At 41.6% G+C, this 20,454-nt stretch overlaps 1 protein-coding gene across 3 annotated transcripts in view; it reads right to left on the reverse strand.

The window, feature by feature from the left end:
* The window catches only part of ITPRID2 (ITPR interacting domain containing 2), a 52,338-nt gene extending 32,457 nt beyond the window's left edge, over positions 1 to 19,881 (reverse strand). For 2 of the 3 annotated variants that reach the window (XM_067549086.1, XM_067549084.1), the window contains exons 1-9: positions 19,486 to 19,881; positions 18,405 to 18,652; positions 18,020 to 18,065; positions 10,995 to 11,044; positions 9,999 to 10,055; positions 8,042 to 8,081; positions 6,534 to 6,632; positions 5,583 to 5,791; positions 3,458 to 4,179 (exon numbers count right to left, since the gene is read on the reverse strand). In XM_067549086.1, coding sequence (XP_067405187.1) covers positions 3,458 to 4,179; positions 5,583 to 5,791; positions 6,534 to 6,632; positions 8,042 to 8,081; positions 9,999 to 10,055; positions 10,995 to 11,044; positions 18,020 to 18,065; positions 18,405 to 18,594 — 1,413 coding nt within the window. In that variant the 5' untranslated portion in view covers positions 18,595 to 18,652; positions 19,486 to 19,881. Of the gene's footprint in view, positions 1 to 3,457; positions 4,180 to 5,582; positions 5,792 to 6,533; positions 6,633 to 8,041; positions 8,082 to 9,998; positions 10,056 to 10,994; positions 11,045 to 18,019; positions 18,066 to 18,404; positions 18,653 to 19,194 lie in introns of all 3 variants that reach the window. The other variant, XM_067549085.1, reaches the window with a different exon arrangement.
* Between the last annotated feature and the right edge of the window lie 573 nt (positions 19,882 to 20,454).

Below are 20,454 nucleotides of genomic sequence, written 5' to 3' on the forward strand. Positions count from 1 at the left end.
TTTAAAGAGTCCCTTGTAGGAAAAAAATGAATGCAACACAACTTGCACAATAGCTGATGTTTTCATCTGCTGGAAAGGCACTTGTGGAATTCCAGTTATAAGACCAGGACAAAGATGGACAAGAAAAGCTATTTCTTCAAAAATCTCATTAGGCTCAGTTAGCTCACAATCATCCATCAGTTATTAAATATCAGTAACTGACAAGAGGAAAGGAAAGATTCTATTCTACCATTTCTAAGAAAAGCAATTCCTAACTGTTTTTTGTCTTTTCTGTCTACAGTCATTTGTATTATTTTTCTTGGCAGCTCTGGCAATGAGACGTGATTCACTGAAGCAGAGCTCAGCAATCCTTTTGAACATTCTAACCTCCATGGGAGAGAACATCCAGAAAGGTCTTAGTGATGGGCACTGCAGTAATGCACGTAAGGCGTGACTGCTGTTTATTGCACTAATCATAACCAGCCTCACTGTTACTTGTCTCTTGGTTTTATCAACCTGTTCTTTCTCATCTTATACTTAGATTATAAATTCTTTGCGGCAGGCACTGTCTTTTTGTTGTATGTGCCTCTGATCCTAGATTAAGGCTTTTAGTCACCCCCTCAATGAAAGAGTAAGACTGATTCAACACAATACTAGGTATTTTGCAAAATACAGCTTCTTGTTTAAGACAAATTATAACAGCAGGCAATAAACATTCTAATTAAATTGGTTTACTTTAAGTCAGTCTTGCAGGCCCTTTGATTGGCCTTGTCTTTGAGGAAAGACACTTTGAATCTCCCCCCCTCACTTTTTGTTTCTGATGGCTAGTCTTTGCTTTTCAACTTTTCATCTGAAATGCCTTCCACCTCCAGACCTTGGCTGAGCTACTGGATCAGAGTTGTGTTTGCAATCCAAGTGTGCTGCCTCCCACCACTGCCCATTACCCCTCTCCATCGCTTTAGCCAATATTGATGCTAGAGACAAACCTTAGTGAATCTAATTGGCTAACTGAAGAGAGGGTGCTTGAGGGAAATCCTGCTCTGACTCACTCTCTCACTGGCTATCTTTACAGCAGCCGCCTTCCTAAAAGAGCTCAAACCTCTTAGGCATTAGAAAGTATGGGAAGAGCTTCTTTTATTTTGTCATCTTTCTTATGTGTAGGAATACATTCCAGACAAAGCTTTGGAAGGAGTGGGTGAAGAGTTATTTTCATTGCACCTAATATTATTCATTGTACCCTCTTTAAAATGCATTGAAAATAAAATTAAACTACCAGATAACATTCTTATTTTTCTTCAGCAAAACTGAATCCCTCCTGGGGATTAGAAAGCAGTTGAAATGTATATATTCTTACTGTATAAACAAAAGTTCACCACAACTCCATCCTACATTTTACTTCACCACGCCAAAACAGCTGTGTTTATGCACCAATAACATTGCGAACTATGTAAACTAGAGCTATACAAACTCATCAGTTCTGGGTTGCAGAGGTTTCAGCTTTCAGTTTTGGTTTATGTTTTCCTTCAAAGACCAACTCAAAGGAAAACTCAGTGGAAGACACCAAGTTTTGTATAATTTCAACCTATCTTCCTATATTGGCCTAGCATTGCAAAAAGAAAAAGAAAAAAAATCACCTCAGATTCATGAACCTGGTCTGATTATTATGTACGTAACAAAACTTTAAAAATGGCCAAGCTTTCCTTGGTTGTGTTACAAAAGCTTCACGCTCTTCCAGTGCTAATATAGCAGAAACACAGAATTTGTTAAATCCTACTTGAAAAAACACACATAATCCTTGTTATCTGCTGGGATCCACCTACACATTTTTGTGTTTTTCCATTCAAGAGGGCGGGAGATTTTATGTTTGCTTTGTTTTTTTTTTAAATTCACATCAACAAAGATTACATTTAAATTCTGAAGAATTTTCATCATCACTGGAAATGACAATTTAAAATTGGTCAAATTTGGAGATTAAGCTACTTGACAGTGTCCATTTAAAAACTTTCACAAAACATCTGTTAACCCCCAACTCATTATATCTTAGAATCAGGAGTAGGAGTCCATGCATTATTGTTATGATTAGTTTCTGCACTTACTGGATTATAAAGAAAACCTCACGTGTTTAACAGATCACCTACAGGGAACTGGGATGGAATATCCCTCCAGGACAACCATCACTGAATATTTGGCTAGAGTTTTTATGGGGGTAATAAAGAGACTGGCTCGCTACTGGAGGCAGAATACTGGATTATACTTTTAGACCATACTAAATGAAGATTTACTAATCAAGTAATTGAAGAATTTGTAAGTGGAAACCTTATAATGGGGACCTGTAAGTTACATAAAAGACTTGATCCAAAAAGCATACAGTCCAAGAAGAGGATAAAACACCATGGATCTAGTTCTTTCTGATAGGAAGAAACTGTTTGGAATGCAGAAGTGGTAAACTTTGCCAGGGATTGAAAAAGAAAATTTAAATGTATTATCGGGAAAAGACAGTTCCCAACAGTGAAAGCCATTAGAATAGCCCCCTGAGAAAAATGGTGGAGGCCCCATCATTTTGGGGCATTTAAAGTCACCTGACAAATCACTATAGAATACAGTGGCGGGAAAATTCCCTGATGGACAGTGAGTTAGATGACCTAATGGGATTCTGCAGCCTCTAATTACTGTGAACAGTTCTCACTTTCTAAAATGGAAAAGGAAAATCATTTCACTAACATGGAAGTGAAAGTTTTTATCCTCTGTTAAGAGGTAAGCTAATGTTTCTAACTTTCCTAGAACAATTGATATCATTAACACCTAAGCAAAGCAGGGAGGTACATTGCTTACCCTACTAGAAGGGCAAAGTATGTCATCAGTTACTGTAGGGCAAACTCAGAACCACTAATTCAGATCATTGCAGGCAAATAAATGGAGGAACTAGGCCAAAACCTGGTCCTCTATAAGTCACTCTAGTTTCATTGACATCAATGGAGCTATGTCTGCTTACATCAGCTAAGGTTTTTGCGCTACTGTTTCAGACAATTTTTCTAACCTATATATTCTGTTGATGGGTATAATCACTAACAGTTTTTAGGTTGTTTTTTTTAATATCTATTTCAATTCAGATTTAAACTGATGATACTATGCAGTTACTAAAGTGCTTACTAAAAAGAAAGAAAATTAGATTTGGTTAAATAATTTGGCCTCTTTAAAAGAAACAGTAATTAAAATGATAGAGGAAAAACTAGAAGCTTAAGTAAAAACATCTACAAAAAAACCCTCACTGTATGTAAAACCAAAAATCAGTTTAAAACCAGTACTGAAACCAGTATATTTACCTGGCATGGAGTTGCACATCAAACAACCTTCTATTTTATCAGTCTTTGTGGTTTGGTTTAAAGACTTTCTTGACTCAATGTTTCCTGTGTCAGTGTAGGGAATGACAAAAGCTATGTCAACCCTGTGTAAAATAAGGTCATTTCTTTCCACCTACCTCTTCCATTTCAAAGGAGTCCTTCTGCTGTAGCTTTAGATTAATTATGGATGGATATGCTATGGGAGTACAAGGTTCTTTATCTGGTGTTGATGTAGATGGATTTTGCAGCTCATTGCTATTTTCAAGCTCATTATTTGTAGGTATACAAGAATCACTACTGAGATTGGAGGAGTCCACAATACCAGATTCTTCAGACAATCTATTCTGGTGATTTAGTGAGTCATTATTTTGCTCATCTGTCTGAGGCACAGCATCATCCTGAGTTCCTTGTTTGTCACTAATTCCAACAGGAAGAGCTGTGACATTAAGTGTGTCCATATTATTGGGCTGATTACTAGATATCTCCTCTTTTACTGTAGCCAACGAAGATGGAGAATCTTTCTTTTTTAAGTGTTTTGGTAATTTCGATTCATTTTTTACATCATTTTCTTCAGTCCCTTGGCCAGTTGGCGTTTTCCCTTTTTCAACAGCTGGGGGAGTTGTACAGCTGCTACTTTCTCCTGCCTGCTGGGTTGCACACAGGTTGAGTTTTGATAGGGTCTTCATTAACCGACTTGCAGTGTTGCTTCGATTTAGAGGAGGAGGGTTGGAGGTCTCCTTGTTGGAAGACACTGAATTCATGCTGCCAATTTTTTGCAAAGGAGTCCCAGAAACTTGGGAATATAAGGAAGAAAAAGCATTGGCCACAGTAGTAAGGACTTCAATCTGACGAAAACGACCTGAAGCACAAGAACAAAGCACAAGTTAAATTTTAAGAGAACAATTGATGGTATTGTGTATAATAATTTTACAGCCTAGCTAAGAATGTCTTGGGACTTGCAACTAATTCTTCTCTCTAGAATGAGTAAACAAAATAACCACAACTTACAGTACACACGTAAAGCCAGATTTCCAAACCCCAAATATCTGCATTATCCAAAGTACACCTCTTTCCCTTATCTAAAATTCACATTAAAATTCATTTTGGATGTTGTGAACCACCATCTTTATGATCATCCATTTTTATTCAAGTAGATGTTCTGAGACCTTTGTTAAAGTGAGTTCACCTGACCTTAGATAGGATTTCAACAATATATCAGCAACATGTTATGAATGTACGCACACTTACATCAAAGCTGATTTCTAAGAGGAAAATTTAAAAAAAACATATGGATAATATTGTACTTGTGTATAAGCTCCATACCTACAACTTAGAGTCTTGTGATATAAATAGGTATTGATTCTTTGTATGACACAGTATGTAAACACTAGTTTAAGAACATTAAGAGTTACCTAGAGATACAGGTGTCTTCATGATGATATTTTAAAGGGCAAACCCTACATGCCTCTATTTAAATTATCAAGGGCCCTGAAGAGCTGTTAGAATGTTTCCTAGTACTGAAAACCACAAGTGACCCCTTGATCCTTAACACTTGGAAGGACAGTTTGTAAGAGCACTTGATAATTGCAGAAAGAGAAAGGTAGGAAGAGGCTTAAAAATACATTAAGTACAGGAAAAGTAAAACTGTGAGTAATGGTAACAGTTAATCAGCTTGTCCTACTCCAAGTATTGCTGTATTGGAATGTCTCCATTACTTTTCTTTTTTTTTGTTCCTCTTTTAGTGCTCTTTTGATGGATCTGCACACCCAAGGTGGAGTTCTCAAAAGTGCTCAGCTTTGCCTAACTGTGCTTCCAGTAAAGTCAATGGGAATTTTACCACTAACTTCAATGGAAACAGAATTAGGTCAACACTGAGCACTTTTTAAAATCTCACCTTAAGTTTCTACAGCAAAAGAAAGGGCTCTTAGAGTTTTTGTCATGGCTTGTTTCAGTGCTTTAAAATTGAAATGAAATATACCTTAGTAGAGACTCACAAGAAGACCAATATACAACTCAGAAGATGAAGGATAATGATGGGGCTCTTTCCTTTCCCAACCCCAAAACCTCCCCAAATATGTACACCTGTCACATCTTGATATAGTTAAAATTAAACAGGAGTTTTACTGTTGATTCTTGATAGGTCCAGAATTTGGCCCTGAGATTATAAAAGCTTTCCAGAATACCAGTCTACAGATTTCCTTTTCTGGTTGTTTACAAAATTTTAAAAGTTTAAATTAACATTCACTTTAAAAATATACTTACTTGTTAAAGCAAAATTTGGATTTTCCACTTCCATTCGTTGCATTTGGGCATTCAAAAACACTTTGATATCAATCCCTCTGGCAAACGATGATGAATTAAAAAATCTTGGTGGAATTTTAGAAGCAATATCTGGTTCATCTCTTCCAAAGCCAAGGTTATAGAGTACTTCTTCAGGGTCTTCCTCATAAAGATCCAGTAATTCAGAAACACTAGACAAATGAAAAGCAAGAGGTTTTTCTACACAATGGCTCTCTTCAGTGTGGTTGCTAGTTCAGACCCCCCAGTCTGTGCCTTGTTCAAGTTTTTGTCTCCTGAAGCTCAGCACCCATTAGGAGATCTGCCCAAGCCACAAATTTTGGAGGGGTTTACATCTGGCATTTCGGTTCAAGCCATCACAGATATGAGCCCAGTTTCATAGACTATAAGGTCAGAAGGGACCATTATGATCATCTAGCTGACCAAGTGCACAATGCAGGCCACAGAACTTCACCCACCCACTCCTACAATAGACCCCTAACCTAAGACTGAGTTATTGAAGTTCTCAAATAATGATTTAAAGGCTTCAAAGTACATAGAAATTCACCAGCAAGTGACCTGTGCCCCATGCTGCAGAGGAAGGTGAAAAACCTTCAAAAGTTCAGATCCAAACTTTCTATTTATAAACCCAACCCTTACCCCAAAGTTCTGGAAATCTGAAATGCTTCTAACATTCAGGCATTTCCATGGTTCAGGCCCACCTGTCTTTGTTTTCTAAGAGTCACAACTGCAAACAAATATCAAGTTCTTTCAAATAACCAAATTAATAATCCCTTCTTTGCTACTAAGCACAGTAATGGGTATAAATCAAGCCAAATCTATCTATTTTAGGGACAGAAGTAGAAACTATTGGCACAAAAAGAATGATAAATCCCACTGAACTGTGCCATATACTCCAAACTATAGTTCTTTTACCTTGAAACCGTCGCACTGCTTCTCCCAGAACCAGTGGAATTCATACTTCTCCCCTTCTGGTGGAACTGATGTCTCCTCTCCTTCGCCAACATACCATTGCTGTCAATACAAATGGACAACACTGGTATGATGAACTGGTTCCTTGCAGTGATTCAATTCTCAGTCTTTAAGGAAAACTAAGCCTCCACTCTCACAGAATTTATTTTCCTGTTCAATATTATCTGGTTTATGTATTAGCCATGTCTCATTTTATAAATATATAGAAATACTTAATCCTTAGCCCCTTAATAAAAAGGCACATACACACTGAGAATCCTAAAACAAGGGATTCAAGCTGAGAAAACATTACTCCAATCTCCCACCCTCCTTTAATTAGAAAGCCCACCCAGAAGTGTCAAAAGTATCCTTTATTTCAATAGACTTATGTTCTCCACTCCCTTACCTCCCCACCACCAGATCTCCTCTTCACACTGAAACTGGTCTCAGATCGCTGCTTGTGTTGCCTCATGTCTTAGCTGCTGATGATTTCAACTGCCTAACCCCAGCTGCTTCCTGGTGTGAGGCAGGGATAGTGGCCCATGAGCAGGAACCAGGGGAAGCCTCTCGGACAGGCCTGGGAATTGGTTGTGTTTCCAGATTGGGGGAAATGGAATGGGACTGGCTCCAACCAAGACTCCCACCCTGGTTTCTCCTCCCCAAAGTCCCAGAATTTCTCCTCCCTATATCCCTAGCAACTGGTAGCATTTTCCAGTGTCCTATGGACTAAATCACTTCCCTGCATGGCATCAGCATTACCGCTCCTTCTGGGAATACAGATGTTTAACCATTAGACAATGGGGGTTTCACTTGCAAGCAACCTGGCGGAACAGTCACCTAGGAGCTAAGGAAACACAGAGCAGCTGGGTCCATTTATATAAGGGATCTTACTGGGCCTAACTGAGACGAAGTAGCAAAAGGTCTTAGTTTACTTATTGTGTAGTTGGGCTCTGACTGCATTTATCAGAGCATCCCTTTGGGGTTAAGTGAGAGGACATTCCTTAGAGGCTCTCCCCCAACAGTCCTCTTACATCCCCCTCCGCCCCAAAACTTTCCCCATCCAAAACAGGCTTTTTCTAGCCAAAATTCTGTCTTAAAGGTTGAAACTTAGGAGAGTTTTTCCCTTGATGCTGTCCAGAAATAGATTAGGCATTTGAGTGGAGGGTGAGGGAACTGAATTAAGCCAGTTATCTCTTGCAAGAGAGTTGATTCATGCTGGGAAATTTCCCCCTTTTACTTGAGACTCCAGATTAAATGTGATGGAAGTAATGAAACATTTATGGAGAACATTTTTGTGAGTATTGATTTTTTTTTTTTTTTTTTTGGTATTATTGGTGACATTATTTGTAGAAGTAAAACCCTTCCGCATGGAATGGTTTTAGCACTGGGACTGTCTAGTTTACCTCTACCTCATGTTGAAATAAAATGATGTGAGCTATTTCCCTAAAACAAAACAAAAACGAGATATTTACCATGTGTCCATTTTTTCATCACTTTGATGTAGATGATTAGCTGCAGGAAACAAAAGGAATAAGTTGTACATAAAGCTCTTTGGCACCACACCACTTATAATTGATAAGAAATGGTAGCCACTGAATCCAATGTTCCTAGATACCACTCCACATCCCAAATTCTATTCTTTAGACATAAAAGTGTACGATCTGTACGTATACACATTTGTAATAATAGGCATTATTTGCTTCTGTCTTTTTTTTTTTTTTTTTAAACAATAAGATCTTAATCTGTTTTCTTCAGGGTGTTTTGTTTAAAAGAAAAGCACACACACAATTAACCATATCTACCCTTTAAAAGCTGGTCAACAGTTTTTTGAAAAATATTTTTCCTCTTTGTCTCTCCTGCCCCTTAAGAACATTTGAAATTTTTCAGCCAGCTCTAACAACTTTGTCTTTTTCCCTTTCAGACATATGATCAGAGCTTGGATTGTTATTTAAAACAAAAGGGAACCAATTCTCTAACAAATTGTTTGTACTCCAGGCAGTCTAACAAATTAAAATTCTATTAGGAGGAATCTTTTTTTAATCCCACTTATTCTAATTCAGTAAGTGATATTGACTAAATTAATCACACCAAGTCATGTGTCAAATAAATTGCTTTCCTAATTATTTTGGAGTCTTAAAAATAAAGAATTATTTCTTCCCCAGGGGCCCAGCTCTCCTTCCATGACGTTGCTGGCAAGACTCCCATTGACTCCAACAAGAACAGGGTTGGGCTTTATATCAGATCAGGTCTGACATCTTTTCAAAACACTTTTTAGAATTGCAAAAATTGTTGACAACTGCAGACGTTTGAACCAAAACTGAGAAAAATCATATATCCCTTATCCTGCATGTATGCACCGGATAACTGGACAAGCAGAGCCCAATATGTGAGGTGCTAATCAGCTTCTGCAGTGTGTAGGACTTGAGGGTATTTGGCAGCTCTCAGCATTGGGCCCTCATGCAGATTAGCTACTCAGCTGGGGAGCTCTCTTAGTGTTGGCAATTTAAAGCATTCAAACCACCAAAAGGCTGGGCAGGTCCCACTTTTGAGGTCAAGAGGTTTAAAAAAAAAAGGTCTGATCTGAGGGGGCCACATCTCTTTCTCCTCCAAAAGAAAAGAGGGGAAAAGAAGAACTGATGGGGAGAAGAGACAGAAGCAGAACAACAGAAAAGCAACAGCTGGAGACCAAAGGGAAAAAAGTGTCATAACAGACTACCTAAGCCCCTTTCCCCACATTTGGGGTTGTTTGTTTTATTTTGTGTGGTGGTGGTTGGTTTTAAACACTAGTTTGTACCAGTTTTTATTTACAGGTTTATTTAATTCTTTCTTCCATCTTTCAGTCTCTCTTCTCTTTCCTTCCTTCTTAACAATGAGCTTTTTAGCTGAACGTTTGAAGTGAAATTTGGCTCTCAGAAAACACACACATGCCACTCTCACTGGCTTCAATGGAACTGTGCACATGTGTCTGACCTCTGCATCTGGCCCATACAGAGAGAGCACAAGCAACGGCCCCGTCATTTTTCTCACTGCTTGCACTCCTTCCACAAGTACTTTGGACTGCTTTATTGCTATTTGCTGTAAAGCACATGAAAAAGGAACAGAAAGCTGCCTCCTTCATTACACAGACCTCTTCAAGGTTGGCTCTGCCCCGCAAGAAGGCCAGGTCACAACAAGTTGACAAAAATAAAGTTTTGATGAAGGAAAAAATAAATAAATAGGTTTGTTTTGGTTTTTGGTTGTTTTGCAAATTTCTCATCTTCCCTCTTGCTTTCCAGACAGTTCTACCATCAGGATTTAACCAGATTGGAAATACTTTTCAAAATAAATTCAAACTCTTGAATGTTACTTAAATAATAACAATATTATTAATTAATTAATATAAATTAATAAATTATTGCTTTAATAGTCATATAATCCTGCCACACCCACCTTCCGCTCCCAGGGATAAGTCATCTTCAAAACTTCCTCCATTTCTCACCACCATGCCTGAAAATGTATATTTGGCAGTTCAATGCCTATAGTAACGTTTTCTGTAACGTTTTCTTTCCAAAAGATCATACAATATTTTTAGTTAAAACACTTAGAGTTAACGCAGTAGGATTTAATCAGAACATCATTGGAGATACTTTATTATTTACACCCCGATAATGTGCTGATGGAGCCTATGGTATTTTGAAATTACTATTCACATCACAGAAAAGCTTATGTTAAGAAGAGATAAAAGAGTGAGAGGTGGCTCTAAAAGCTACTCCAGTGTCCAGCTGAAGAAAACCTCCACGTCAAATTTCAAGCTAATTAATCATGACTACCAACCCCCAGGTACCATATCTAAGGTAACTACCCTGCATTGGATGGTAAGTTACACTTCAGACATCTCACCACGGAGCTCCAGGGTTAAAAAATGAGTCCAGTCATTCCGTTTCTTCCTCCCGTACAAAAATAGAGAACTCTTTCTAAAACGCCAGATACTGCAAACACTTTGTATATGCTTTGCCACTACCTGCAGATTCTTGTTGTACTTTGAACTTTTGAATTCTGTCCTGCTCAGGTAGTAAAGTGTGCGGGTGTGGCAATTTCAGTTACAGCAAGCAAACTGATCTAGTTCCAAGACTGTGTTAACAAGCTTCCCCCTCCCCCCACACACGCATTCTCTGCCTCTGCAGAGATTTTGCATTTATATATAAGCACAGGAGTACTATTTTTAAAGACTTCTTCAACTCTTGGGGGGAGGGAGAGAATCTTCTGACCCTTTCCCCTACCCTGAACTTCCCCTCAACTGCATATTAATAAGAATATTTTAGCAAGATCAAATTGCCCAAATGCATGTGTGATGGCTAACAACTTATGATTTTAAAATCAATGTATAAGAAAGCAGAAAAGTTCATAATAAGAGCAAATATCCAAGAACACAGAGCCTTTCCTTACCCTTCAAGATAGGATTGCTTTGCTCATCCAGGGAGGCTCCCAGAGGCGTTCTGAAACCACAGAAAAGGTTAATACTAGTTTAAAACATTGCTTCTTCATGTTCTTCCTTAAGGGCTATTACAAGCTAGTGATAGCAGCAGCAGCTGTCCCATCTCCCACCCCCAGAAAGCCTGCACAAAGGCATAGGGACTGACAATAACTTACTAAGCAATCACCAACCCCCTGAATAAACACTTGTGAAAAAGCAGGGTTGATAAAAGTGGCAGCACTCACACCTATGAACACTCACACGGGAATCAGAAACAAGGCAGAAGTTAAGAAGGCCACAGGCATTCTGTAGGTTGTCAAAGAAAACATTATATGTCGTATCATGCACACACCACCACCAAGAATGAATAGGGAGTGGTGAGGGTGGCACCTGGGAGGAGTGAATTCATTTTAAACTCATTTACACTTTAAATACTGTCATCTGTTTTTCCTACACTGAAATCCTAAAGATTGATGAGTGAGAGAATGAAAAGAGACAAAAACATACACACACAGCCCTCTACATAGATTGTAAATTCTTTGGGTCAGTGACTGTGCTTTTGTTCTGTATTTGTATTAGGCACATTACACTGGGGTCCTGGTTCATGACTAGGTTTCCTAGGCACTAAGGTAATACCAAAATAAATAAATAAATGAACAAAAAAACCCAAACAAACAGTCTGATCAGAAACAAGAACAATCTGAGATCTAAAATATCTGTCAAATCATTTGCCAGCTTGGATCTTTGATAAAATTCTTTAGCTTTTGTTCTATGATAGATGTAATCACTATTTCAAGAATGGAAGGAAGCGTGTTGAAGGGACCAATCCTGCAGTTTTTTTAATCAACAGCAAAAGTCCACTGATAGCAGGATTGGACCCTAATGGAGTTAGTATTCCTCATTCTGTGTAAACTAATTCAGACAAGCTCCTTAAACATACCAAATAGTAATACAGAGCCTCCACCAGTGTAGACAAAAGGATGGTTCACAAGAACTTGCTCTGTAGTAAAGCAGCTTGGTGCAAACCCAAGACAGAAAATAAAATAAAATAAAAATATGATTAAAGAATAAATCAGATGACTTAAGTGTTTACATCATGAATACTTCACATATGGGAGTCTGAAGGCTTTTCGTTACATAAGCTGAGAAAATTGTCGAAAGTTACTCTTAAATAAACAAAGACATGATACAGTATTTGTTCTGGTTCCAAAACTAAATTCTGGAATGAAAAGCGTGTATTTTTTTTTCTACCAGACCCTTATTTTACAATGCAAATTGTTTCTCTGGAAGACGTTTACTGTTGCTACATGTGGCTCTTTGATATGGAATAAGACACCAACCTTTGACAGTGACTCTTTAGAAATAACTTGTTACAGAGACATGCCAATTAAAATAGTGACAGTATGAGTAATATTCATTCAGCTAGGTGACAGAACGAGCCTTTAGAAACTCAAATATCCTGGAATTTTTGGTCTCTCATGTAAGTTAATAGGGCTTTAAGTGATGAGAGTTTTTTATTAAATCTATTCAAGCTACAGCAAGCCTTATGTTCTCAATTAACAACCAGGTCTATTGTTTATAGCCCAGTTTTAATGGCTACATTTCTATTCTTCTCCCCCTCCTTCCTTGTGGCCACTTCACAGCAATGCCTGACCCTTTGTCTAGCTAAAAAGTATGTCTACACAAGAAATGTAAGTCAACCTACATTAGGTCGACTTACGGTAACGGTTCATTCCACACTGTCCTCCTTGGGTAGGTGGTGTGCATGCTCACCAGGAGTGCTTCCACTGATCTAAGAGGGGCAGTGTGGGGAAGCTGAGAGCCCAGTTCACCAGCTCCACTGGCAGCACCCTAACGGGAGCCTGGCTTCCCCACTGGCTCCCAGAGGGCTGCCCCCTCCCTCCCGCTTGCTCCCCGTTCCCCACTGGGAATGGGGGAAGCCACCCGGGGCTTCTCACCCCTGAAGAGTGGGATCCAGCTGCCTTGGCTTCTCACTCCCTTCACTGCCCGCCAGGAGCTGGGCAGCCTCCTCAATTTTCACAGCCCAATCCGTGAAATTGACAAGGCTGCCCCACTTCTGGTGGGAGTGGAGAGGGAAGCTGCCCTCTGGGGCAGCTGGGCTTTTACTGCCCACCTTTCTTGTCAATTTCACAGTTCCTGCTGTGAAACTGACAAGACAGCTAACAGCTGATGTAAGGGAGGCTGCCTTACTCTAGCTGCCTTACCCTAACTACACCAACATCTTGTGGAGGTGCAGTTATTATGTTAGTGTAGTAGGGCACTTACATCGGCATAATTATGTCACATAAGCTGTCATATTATCACCCTAACTGTGTAGTGTAGACCAGCCCAAAGTCGCTGGCAGCAACTTCCTCAGCTGATGCTAGCAGTGCATGCACTGGCTGGCAGAAAATGGTAAAAAGCAATCAGTGAAACTGGTATTCTCTCTCAAAAGCTAAACCTGTCACCTCTGCAGCTGTTAACAGAAGCTTTGGCAAACAAACAATCTGTCTGCTTCCCTGCTTGCATCTCTACACACACCACCACTTTATATTCCATTCCAGTGAAAAACTGCATTATGCTTCTAAAAACAGGAGATTGTAGAGATCTTTCAATATCTTCTCATACTCAAGAAAAGGCACATTGCACACTGGGGGTAGATACCATACTGCTATGGCAGACTCTGAAGAAGCTGCCTGCTTTCACAGCCCTAAGTGAAGTGGCACGAGTGTGGAACAGATGTAACATAGGACAGGGACAAATAGGAATGGCAGTAAAACCAAAGACAATCTGCAATGCAGAGCTCCATAAAAATCCTGACTTGCAGTAGGACCAAGGAACCAGCATGATTTAGATCCCTCAGAGTAATGACAAGATATTCCCCATACATTCTAGGTGCTGTCAGGAAGAGTAAGGTTGGACTCTCTGGGATCTACTCAGCATCTCCCCCCAAATATTTATCCAACTCCTTCCACACACAGTGCCCATCATTGTAGGATCTTGAATTTATCAGGTAGATTAGATGTACATGGCTGTGTCCATATTGGACTTCAGTGAGGATTCTGCTTTTGTAAAATTCATGCTGTAAAAAATTATGTTGGGTTTGTTTGATCCAGTATTGATTATGGTAGGAAATCTTTAACCATTGATGAAGATTTTGCATTGTGCTTTAGAAGCAGTTAAAACTTCGGCTGTTAAAAAAAATCATAGTCTGGCAGCCAAAGTGCAATTAAATAGTGTGTCCATTCTGTCATCAAAAAATCAAAACAAAAAATATCTTGTCAAAGACATTTCAAAACCTCCTCTTTCCTGAATATTCTACATGTGAAAGTCTCTAAACAGTTTCCAACTAAACTAAATCTTTATTTAGGGTAAACTAAATCTTTATTATAGAAGACATTTTTGGCTAAACAGAACACTCAAGTTAAAAAAATAAAATCCATCCTGGAACTCAGATGGAGGATTTCCTCCTTTCTGTTTCAGTGTAAGATGGGCACACAACTTTGATTTTTGATGTTTATCTTAATAGCTTTAGTAAATGCACTAATTTATTTTTAATCATTTCAAAATATTGGCAAAGTTGAAATAAATGAAGGAAGGCCTTCCTACAGGGGTGACCATTCCATGAAATGGAGCAGAAGTGTGATACCTGTGTAATAAACGGATGTTTCCTAGGGCTTTCTGAATATTGCCACAATGCAATGTATGCTTATTTATCTAGACCTATATTTATATCTATAAAATGGAGCCCGAAGTGATGACAGGAGACTTCTGCATAGCCATGAACCATTGTAAGACAGGTGAGAAATTTAGATGTGGAGTGGTTACAGTCCCAAGCTGCTAATGCATACCACAGTAAGAGCTGGCTAATAAATCCATTTTCCTCAGAACTACAACATTGTTGATGGGCTTTTGAAACAAATCTTACAAGTAGATCTCACTACTAAGAATGTGGATGCTAACTTCACTTCAACCAATACCACTGCAAAGCAGAAAGTAAAACTGGCCAATCAAATTTGATCCTAAATTTACATTTTCTAAAGGCTCATATAAACCTAGAAATAATAGAAATGTATTCATTCATTCCTATGAGGAAAGTATTTTTGATGTTTTTATACACCAAACAACAACAGGTCATTTTGCTAATTCATGAGAGCCAGAACGTGTAATTGATTAGAAACAAAAACAAAATCTGTCTATTTTTGTTGTCGAAATTTGGAGAACTCAAGATTATGCAGTAGGATAGTGAAAAGTGCATTAGATTGTTATAAGAAATACAGTTATAATCCAAGAAGATAGTAGCTGTAATTTAGGTGTTATTTTTAACAATACAATGTAAAATACATTCAAGATTTTAAGATGATATTGTCTTTAACCAACAACGTGGACAGAAAAAGAGGAAAATTACAGGGGATCCTCAAATACTGGAAGGATCAGCCCAGCCCATTCGCTTTGATTATGCATGCACATATGCAGAGAGAGTAACAGGCACCTAGTCAAAAAGTATATTAGATTATTCTCTCACATCTATAACAGACAAAATACATATTTTACACACAAATTTAACTGTGTACTACCTACAGTCTTGAGAGTATAATCCTGTGAGGGGCTGAGCATTTCTCCTCCAAGATGCTGAGAATTCCCATCTCCCACAGACATTACTGGTAGTTGTGGGCACTCAACACCTCACAGAATCAGACCCTAAATGCCTAGAGGACTGATCCTGCTCCCAGTGAAGGCAATGGGAGTTTTTCCATTGACTTCAATGGGTGCAGGATGGACTACAGTTCCATCTCAGGGAACGACTGACATAACTAACTGAACAAACCACTTGAGCTTTGCAAAAGCCAGCCACAAGAGCAAAGTTTGAATAGTTTGTGGATATTACTAAGCCCTAAGGTGGAATTTCAATGCATTTAAGACTACTGAGTGTGCAACATTTTTATGTAATACATGGAAACTGAAGGAACAGTGTCAAAGCAGGATTTGCCAGCTCTACAACAGAGACAAATTTAATCTTTTGGTATAAAGTATAGAACTGGTCAGCAAGAAGATTTACCAACCGTACGGTTACACTTGTATAGGATCTTTCAGGCAAGAATCACAGAGGGATTTACAAACATCCATTAAATAAACCTTGCAACCACCTTGTTAATCAACTTTTCTGTATCTTGGTTTCCTCAACTGTAAAATAAGGGAAACACCACCTATTTAAAATAGCTTACTCAAGGTCATGCAGTCAATCAGTAGCAAAGCTGTGAACAAAACTTAGGAGTTCTGGCTCCCAGTGTTCTGATCTAATCAACAGACACTACTGTTTCATAAGTACTCTATGGAGCAAAATGAAATTAGATTGTTACTACTACACAGATTTGTGACTTTATTTATTAAGTGTGCATATTGTCATTGTGAGGATATACATACAGTTCCTTTAAACCTGTACGAAGAAGCCAAAAAAAGGAGAAAGGAGACAAAGGAACTTTAGGAAGAATCTCCCCTTCCACTTGCCTTCCCCCACATTCTAGTAACACTTCTAGTTTAGCACTAGACCTGTGTCAAGTAAAGAAACATACCGATTTGACAGCCATCGACTATTTCCCAAGATTTGCTGAAATTCTATTTCTTACGAGACCCATAAGTGATCAGGTCATAGAAAAGTTAAGGCATCACCTCTCTTTTTGGCATTCTGAAAGAAATAGTCACTGACAATGGGCCACAATATGTCAGTTCTGAATCCCAAGTTTTGGGGGATACACTATGCTTCTAACCCTCCCCGCCCACAAGGGAACAGGCCATACAGGCTGCAGAGACTTCTACAACAAAGACACCATATTAGCACCGCTGAGCTATAAGGCAGACCCACTCAATCAATAGAGTAAGCCCAGCTGAGCTGCTTACTGGGTCAACATATCAGAATGGCACTGCCAACCTTAGAAGCACAGTAAGTTTTCATTGCAAGCTGCTCTGCCTAAAGGATGAGAGTGAAAGATAACAAATGTGGAAGTCCTGAATTTTCTGTAACTACTGGAATGCAGGCCAAAGCTCACCTAACAACCTTAAATCAGGACCACTATCCCTGACAAAACTGAAAGAAGAAAACATTGGACAAGATCAGCTGTTGTCACTGGATGGAGCTGAAACCCAAAGTTCTATATGGCTGAGACTGAAGAAAAAGGCAATATCTTCAGCTTGTTCTAAACCCAGCTGAACTGATTTGTGATCCTAGCAGTAGTGGTATTCATCCCACATCTTAGTGAAGGGAAATAATCTTCAAAGGAAGTCCAAGACTACTGGACAGGAGTCTACATATTTGGGATTAGATACATCAAGTCAGTCAAACAAAGAGACACAAATGATCCTTGTGGTCAAAAGATGACTATATCTGGGTGAATGGCAAAACTGGTGACTCATCTGAATTGACACTCTGTTGCTAAATGTTTAGTAATAAAGGGGAGGAGGAAAGGGAATGTGCACTGTTTCTTTAGATCTGTAGCAGGAAGCCAGGCAAGATGAGGATAGGTTTTAAGAGGAGCCCTGCAGTCAATGGGGGGAGGGGAGGGGAGGGAGCAGATTTAGGGATGACACTTGTTTTCCTTAATCTTTGCTCAGTATTAGAAGTGACTCTGTGATGCTTTACCTTGTCATATGACAGATGTCAACAGCAGTGGGGAAGGGGAGGGGGGCAAATCAACTCTTTGCCAGACAGCCACACTTCTCCATGCATTACTACTTTAGTAACTTACTAATGGTATATTTATTCTCAAAGAACTTCAGATGTTCCCTAATAAGAGAAAGCACAGTACAGAGGAAGGTAAAACTAACAGAAATAACTAATTTTCTCACCTTCTGTATGCTTTAAGGGTTCAATCCTTCAACTCACACTAACATAAGTAAAAGTTGCAGGTCCTTAGCTAATAAAGACTTGTGGACACTGATATTTAAGCATATTTAACTATTTATAGCTTTACTCAAACTTTTTGTTTGCAAACCTACTTACCTGCAATCTTTAAGCCATATGGCGATCTTTTCATTTGGAATGTTACCTTTGGAAGAAAAGAAAGGGAAGGAGGGAGAAAAGCAAACAGTTGTAATTGACGCTCTGAGCACGCCAAACCTCTCATGAAGAAAGATGAATGGCACCTTTTAAACACCACAAACAAAAAACCAAGCCAATAATAAACAAACAAACAAAAATAAGAAGAGACGCCAAGCCAGAGGAAAAGTAAGAGAATTAAAAATACTTTTAAACACAGGGACTGTCTGGCTCACATACGGTGCAGCCCAGAGAGGCTTTAATCAGGTAGGGCTACTGGGGGCTGGGCGATGCCAGTCACTAATTCCCCCCCCCGCCGCCTTAGTGGCGACAGCCTGACAGGACAGACCTGCTTCTGCAGCCAGGAGCAGTTTTCCACCGGTGAGATCCTCCGCCTGCCGCCGGGCCAGCTCAGCCGCTTCGGGCGAGAGATCCTCTGCCTCCGACGCCTGCCAGGAGTCTCTGCTCTTGGCCCAGGCCTTTCTCTTCTGGCTAGCCCCGTGCCACTCCTCCTCCATCGCCGCCGCCGGCTCCTCCATCAGGCCCGCCGCTCCGCGCTGCCCGCTTCACTTCCCCAGGCGACCGCAGCGACGCGACCTGCAACGTGCAACCGAGCCGGGTTGGTGCGGGGCCAGCAGGCGCCGCCGACTCGCGCCACGCGGGGAAGTCAGGGCGGCAGCAAGTTTCCCAGGCGAGGCGCAGGCGGAGCCCGCAGCCCAGCTGGGAACGAACGAGCCCCGCAGCGGCGGCGGCGGCAGCAGCGGCCGAGTCACCTAACATCCGCCCCAGGCCCCGGCAGCCCCGCCGCCGAGGGGCGCCAGCCGCCAAGCGCGCCCCGCCGCCGCGCTCAGCATCGCCCCCGGCTCCGCGCGCGCAGGCACAGGGCGACTCTCGCCTCGCTCGCCAGGGGCAACACGGGAGCAGCCTCCCCTCCAGGTCCGCCCTGAAAACGATCCCGCGTTTGGCTGCCCCCGGCCGCCCCGAGACGCGCGGGCTCCGCTGGAGCTCGCCCCCCGCCTCCCGCGCCTCGCCCCACCTCGCCCCCCCGCCAGCCACTGTCACCTCCGCTGCCCCTCACCCACAATTGCGGCGTCCAGCCCGGAGCCCCGCGCGCGCGGACGCCGCAGAAAGTTACAAACCGGGAGGCGCCCGCCCGAGCCGTGGGAGCAGAGAGCAACCCGAGAATTTAAGCACTCGGGGGTGTTCCTCCTCCCCTTTCCCCCCCCCCCCCAGCGGAGCAGGCAGCAGCCTGCGGGATAGGGGCCCGATCCTGCCCCGCCGCCAGCTGGGGGGGGTCCGTGGCGTGCCAGAGAGTCCGCCTGGCGAGCCCCAGGCTGGGCTGGGGGGGCTTCTCCTATCCCCCAAAGCAAGCCAGGCGCCAAGCCCAGCACTCACCCTACGTGCTGGAGGTGGGGCTGAGCCATACTCACATAGCGGGCTCGGGGGAGGAGGATTCACCCGCCTGGGCTGGGGATCGCAGCCGCCTCCGACTTCCTCATACCGCCGCTGGGAGAAAAGTTTGCTGCCCACGTGATGGGAGCCGAGCAGAGCCGCGCACTCTCCGCCTGCCCTGGCACGGCCGGCGCTGCGCTGAGCAGCCTCCTGCCCCGGGGACTGGCTTCCCCTTTCGCGGGGTTTAATGGCTCATCTCTCCCCTGGCCGGGCCGGGGTTGCCAGTGGGTAACCCTCCTTCTTCCTCCCCCTGGAAGCGCGTCCAGAAGCTGGTGGGGCCGATATATGTACCAGATATAGGATGGCAAGTGCTGTTGGTCTCCTTGGGGGACACAGCAAAATGCACCTGCAGTGCGCCGGGGCTTTTTAAACGAGGGGAGTCCTCCCTAATTTAGCGGGGAAAAGGGGCGTTGGGAAAACCCACGCGGTGTTGCTGGGGAGCAAAAGGTTATTGCACCCCCAGAAAGGCTCTTGGCAGCCCCTCCAGCCTCACATCACACTGCCCTCACCTGCCTCGGTGGAAGGGAGAGCTGGGCCGGCTCACAAACACAGGAGTGAGGGGGAGAGGACAGGTAGAAAACATTAAAGGTTAAAATAAAGAGGGAGAAAGGTTTCCACGGGGAAGGAAACATGGCTTAGAGAGGAATGAGAGTGGGTAGAAAAGTGAGTGTGAAAAACGTACAGAGGAAGAAAAAAAGGATGTCAAAAGAAAGGAAGCGAGAGAAGAAAAAGTGGATGACAGCCAGAGAAAAATGCAAAGGTGAGAACGTTCAATGTTATGAAGATATTATGTATTTGGTGTTATCATAGCACTTCGGAGCACCCGTCATGGACTAGAGCCCCATTCTGCTAGTTAGAGGTACACACACAACTGCCCCAAAGAGCTAACCTAGGTCATATCAAATTACAGAGTAGGCTGAGGCTGTTTTAATAGCAGTGCAGTTGTT

Source organism: Emydura macquarii, unplaced genomic scaffold (genome assembly GCF_026122565.2).
Source record: "Emydura macquarii macquarii isolate MOO-44397 ecotype Brisbane River unplaced genomic scaffold, CSIRO-AGI_Emac_v2 contig_1253, whole genome shotgun sequence".
In the NCBI taxonomy this organism is placed as follows: Eukaryota; Metazoa; Chordata; order Testudines; family Chelidae; genus Emydura; species Emydura macquarii.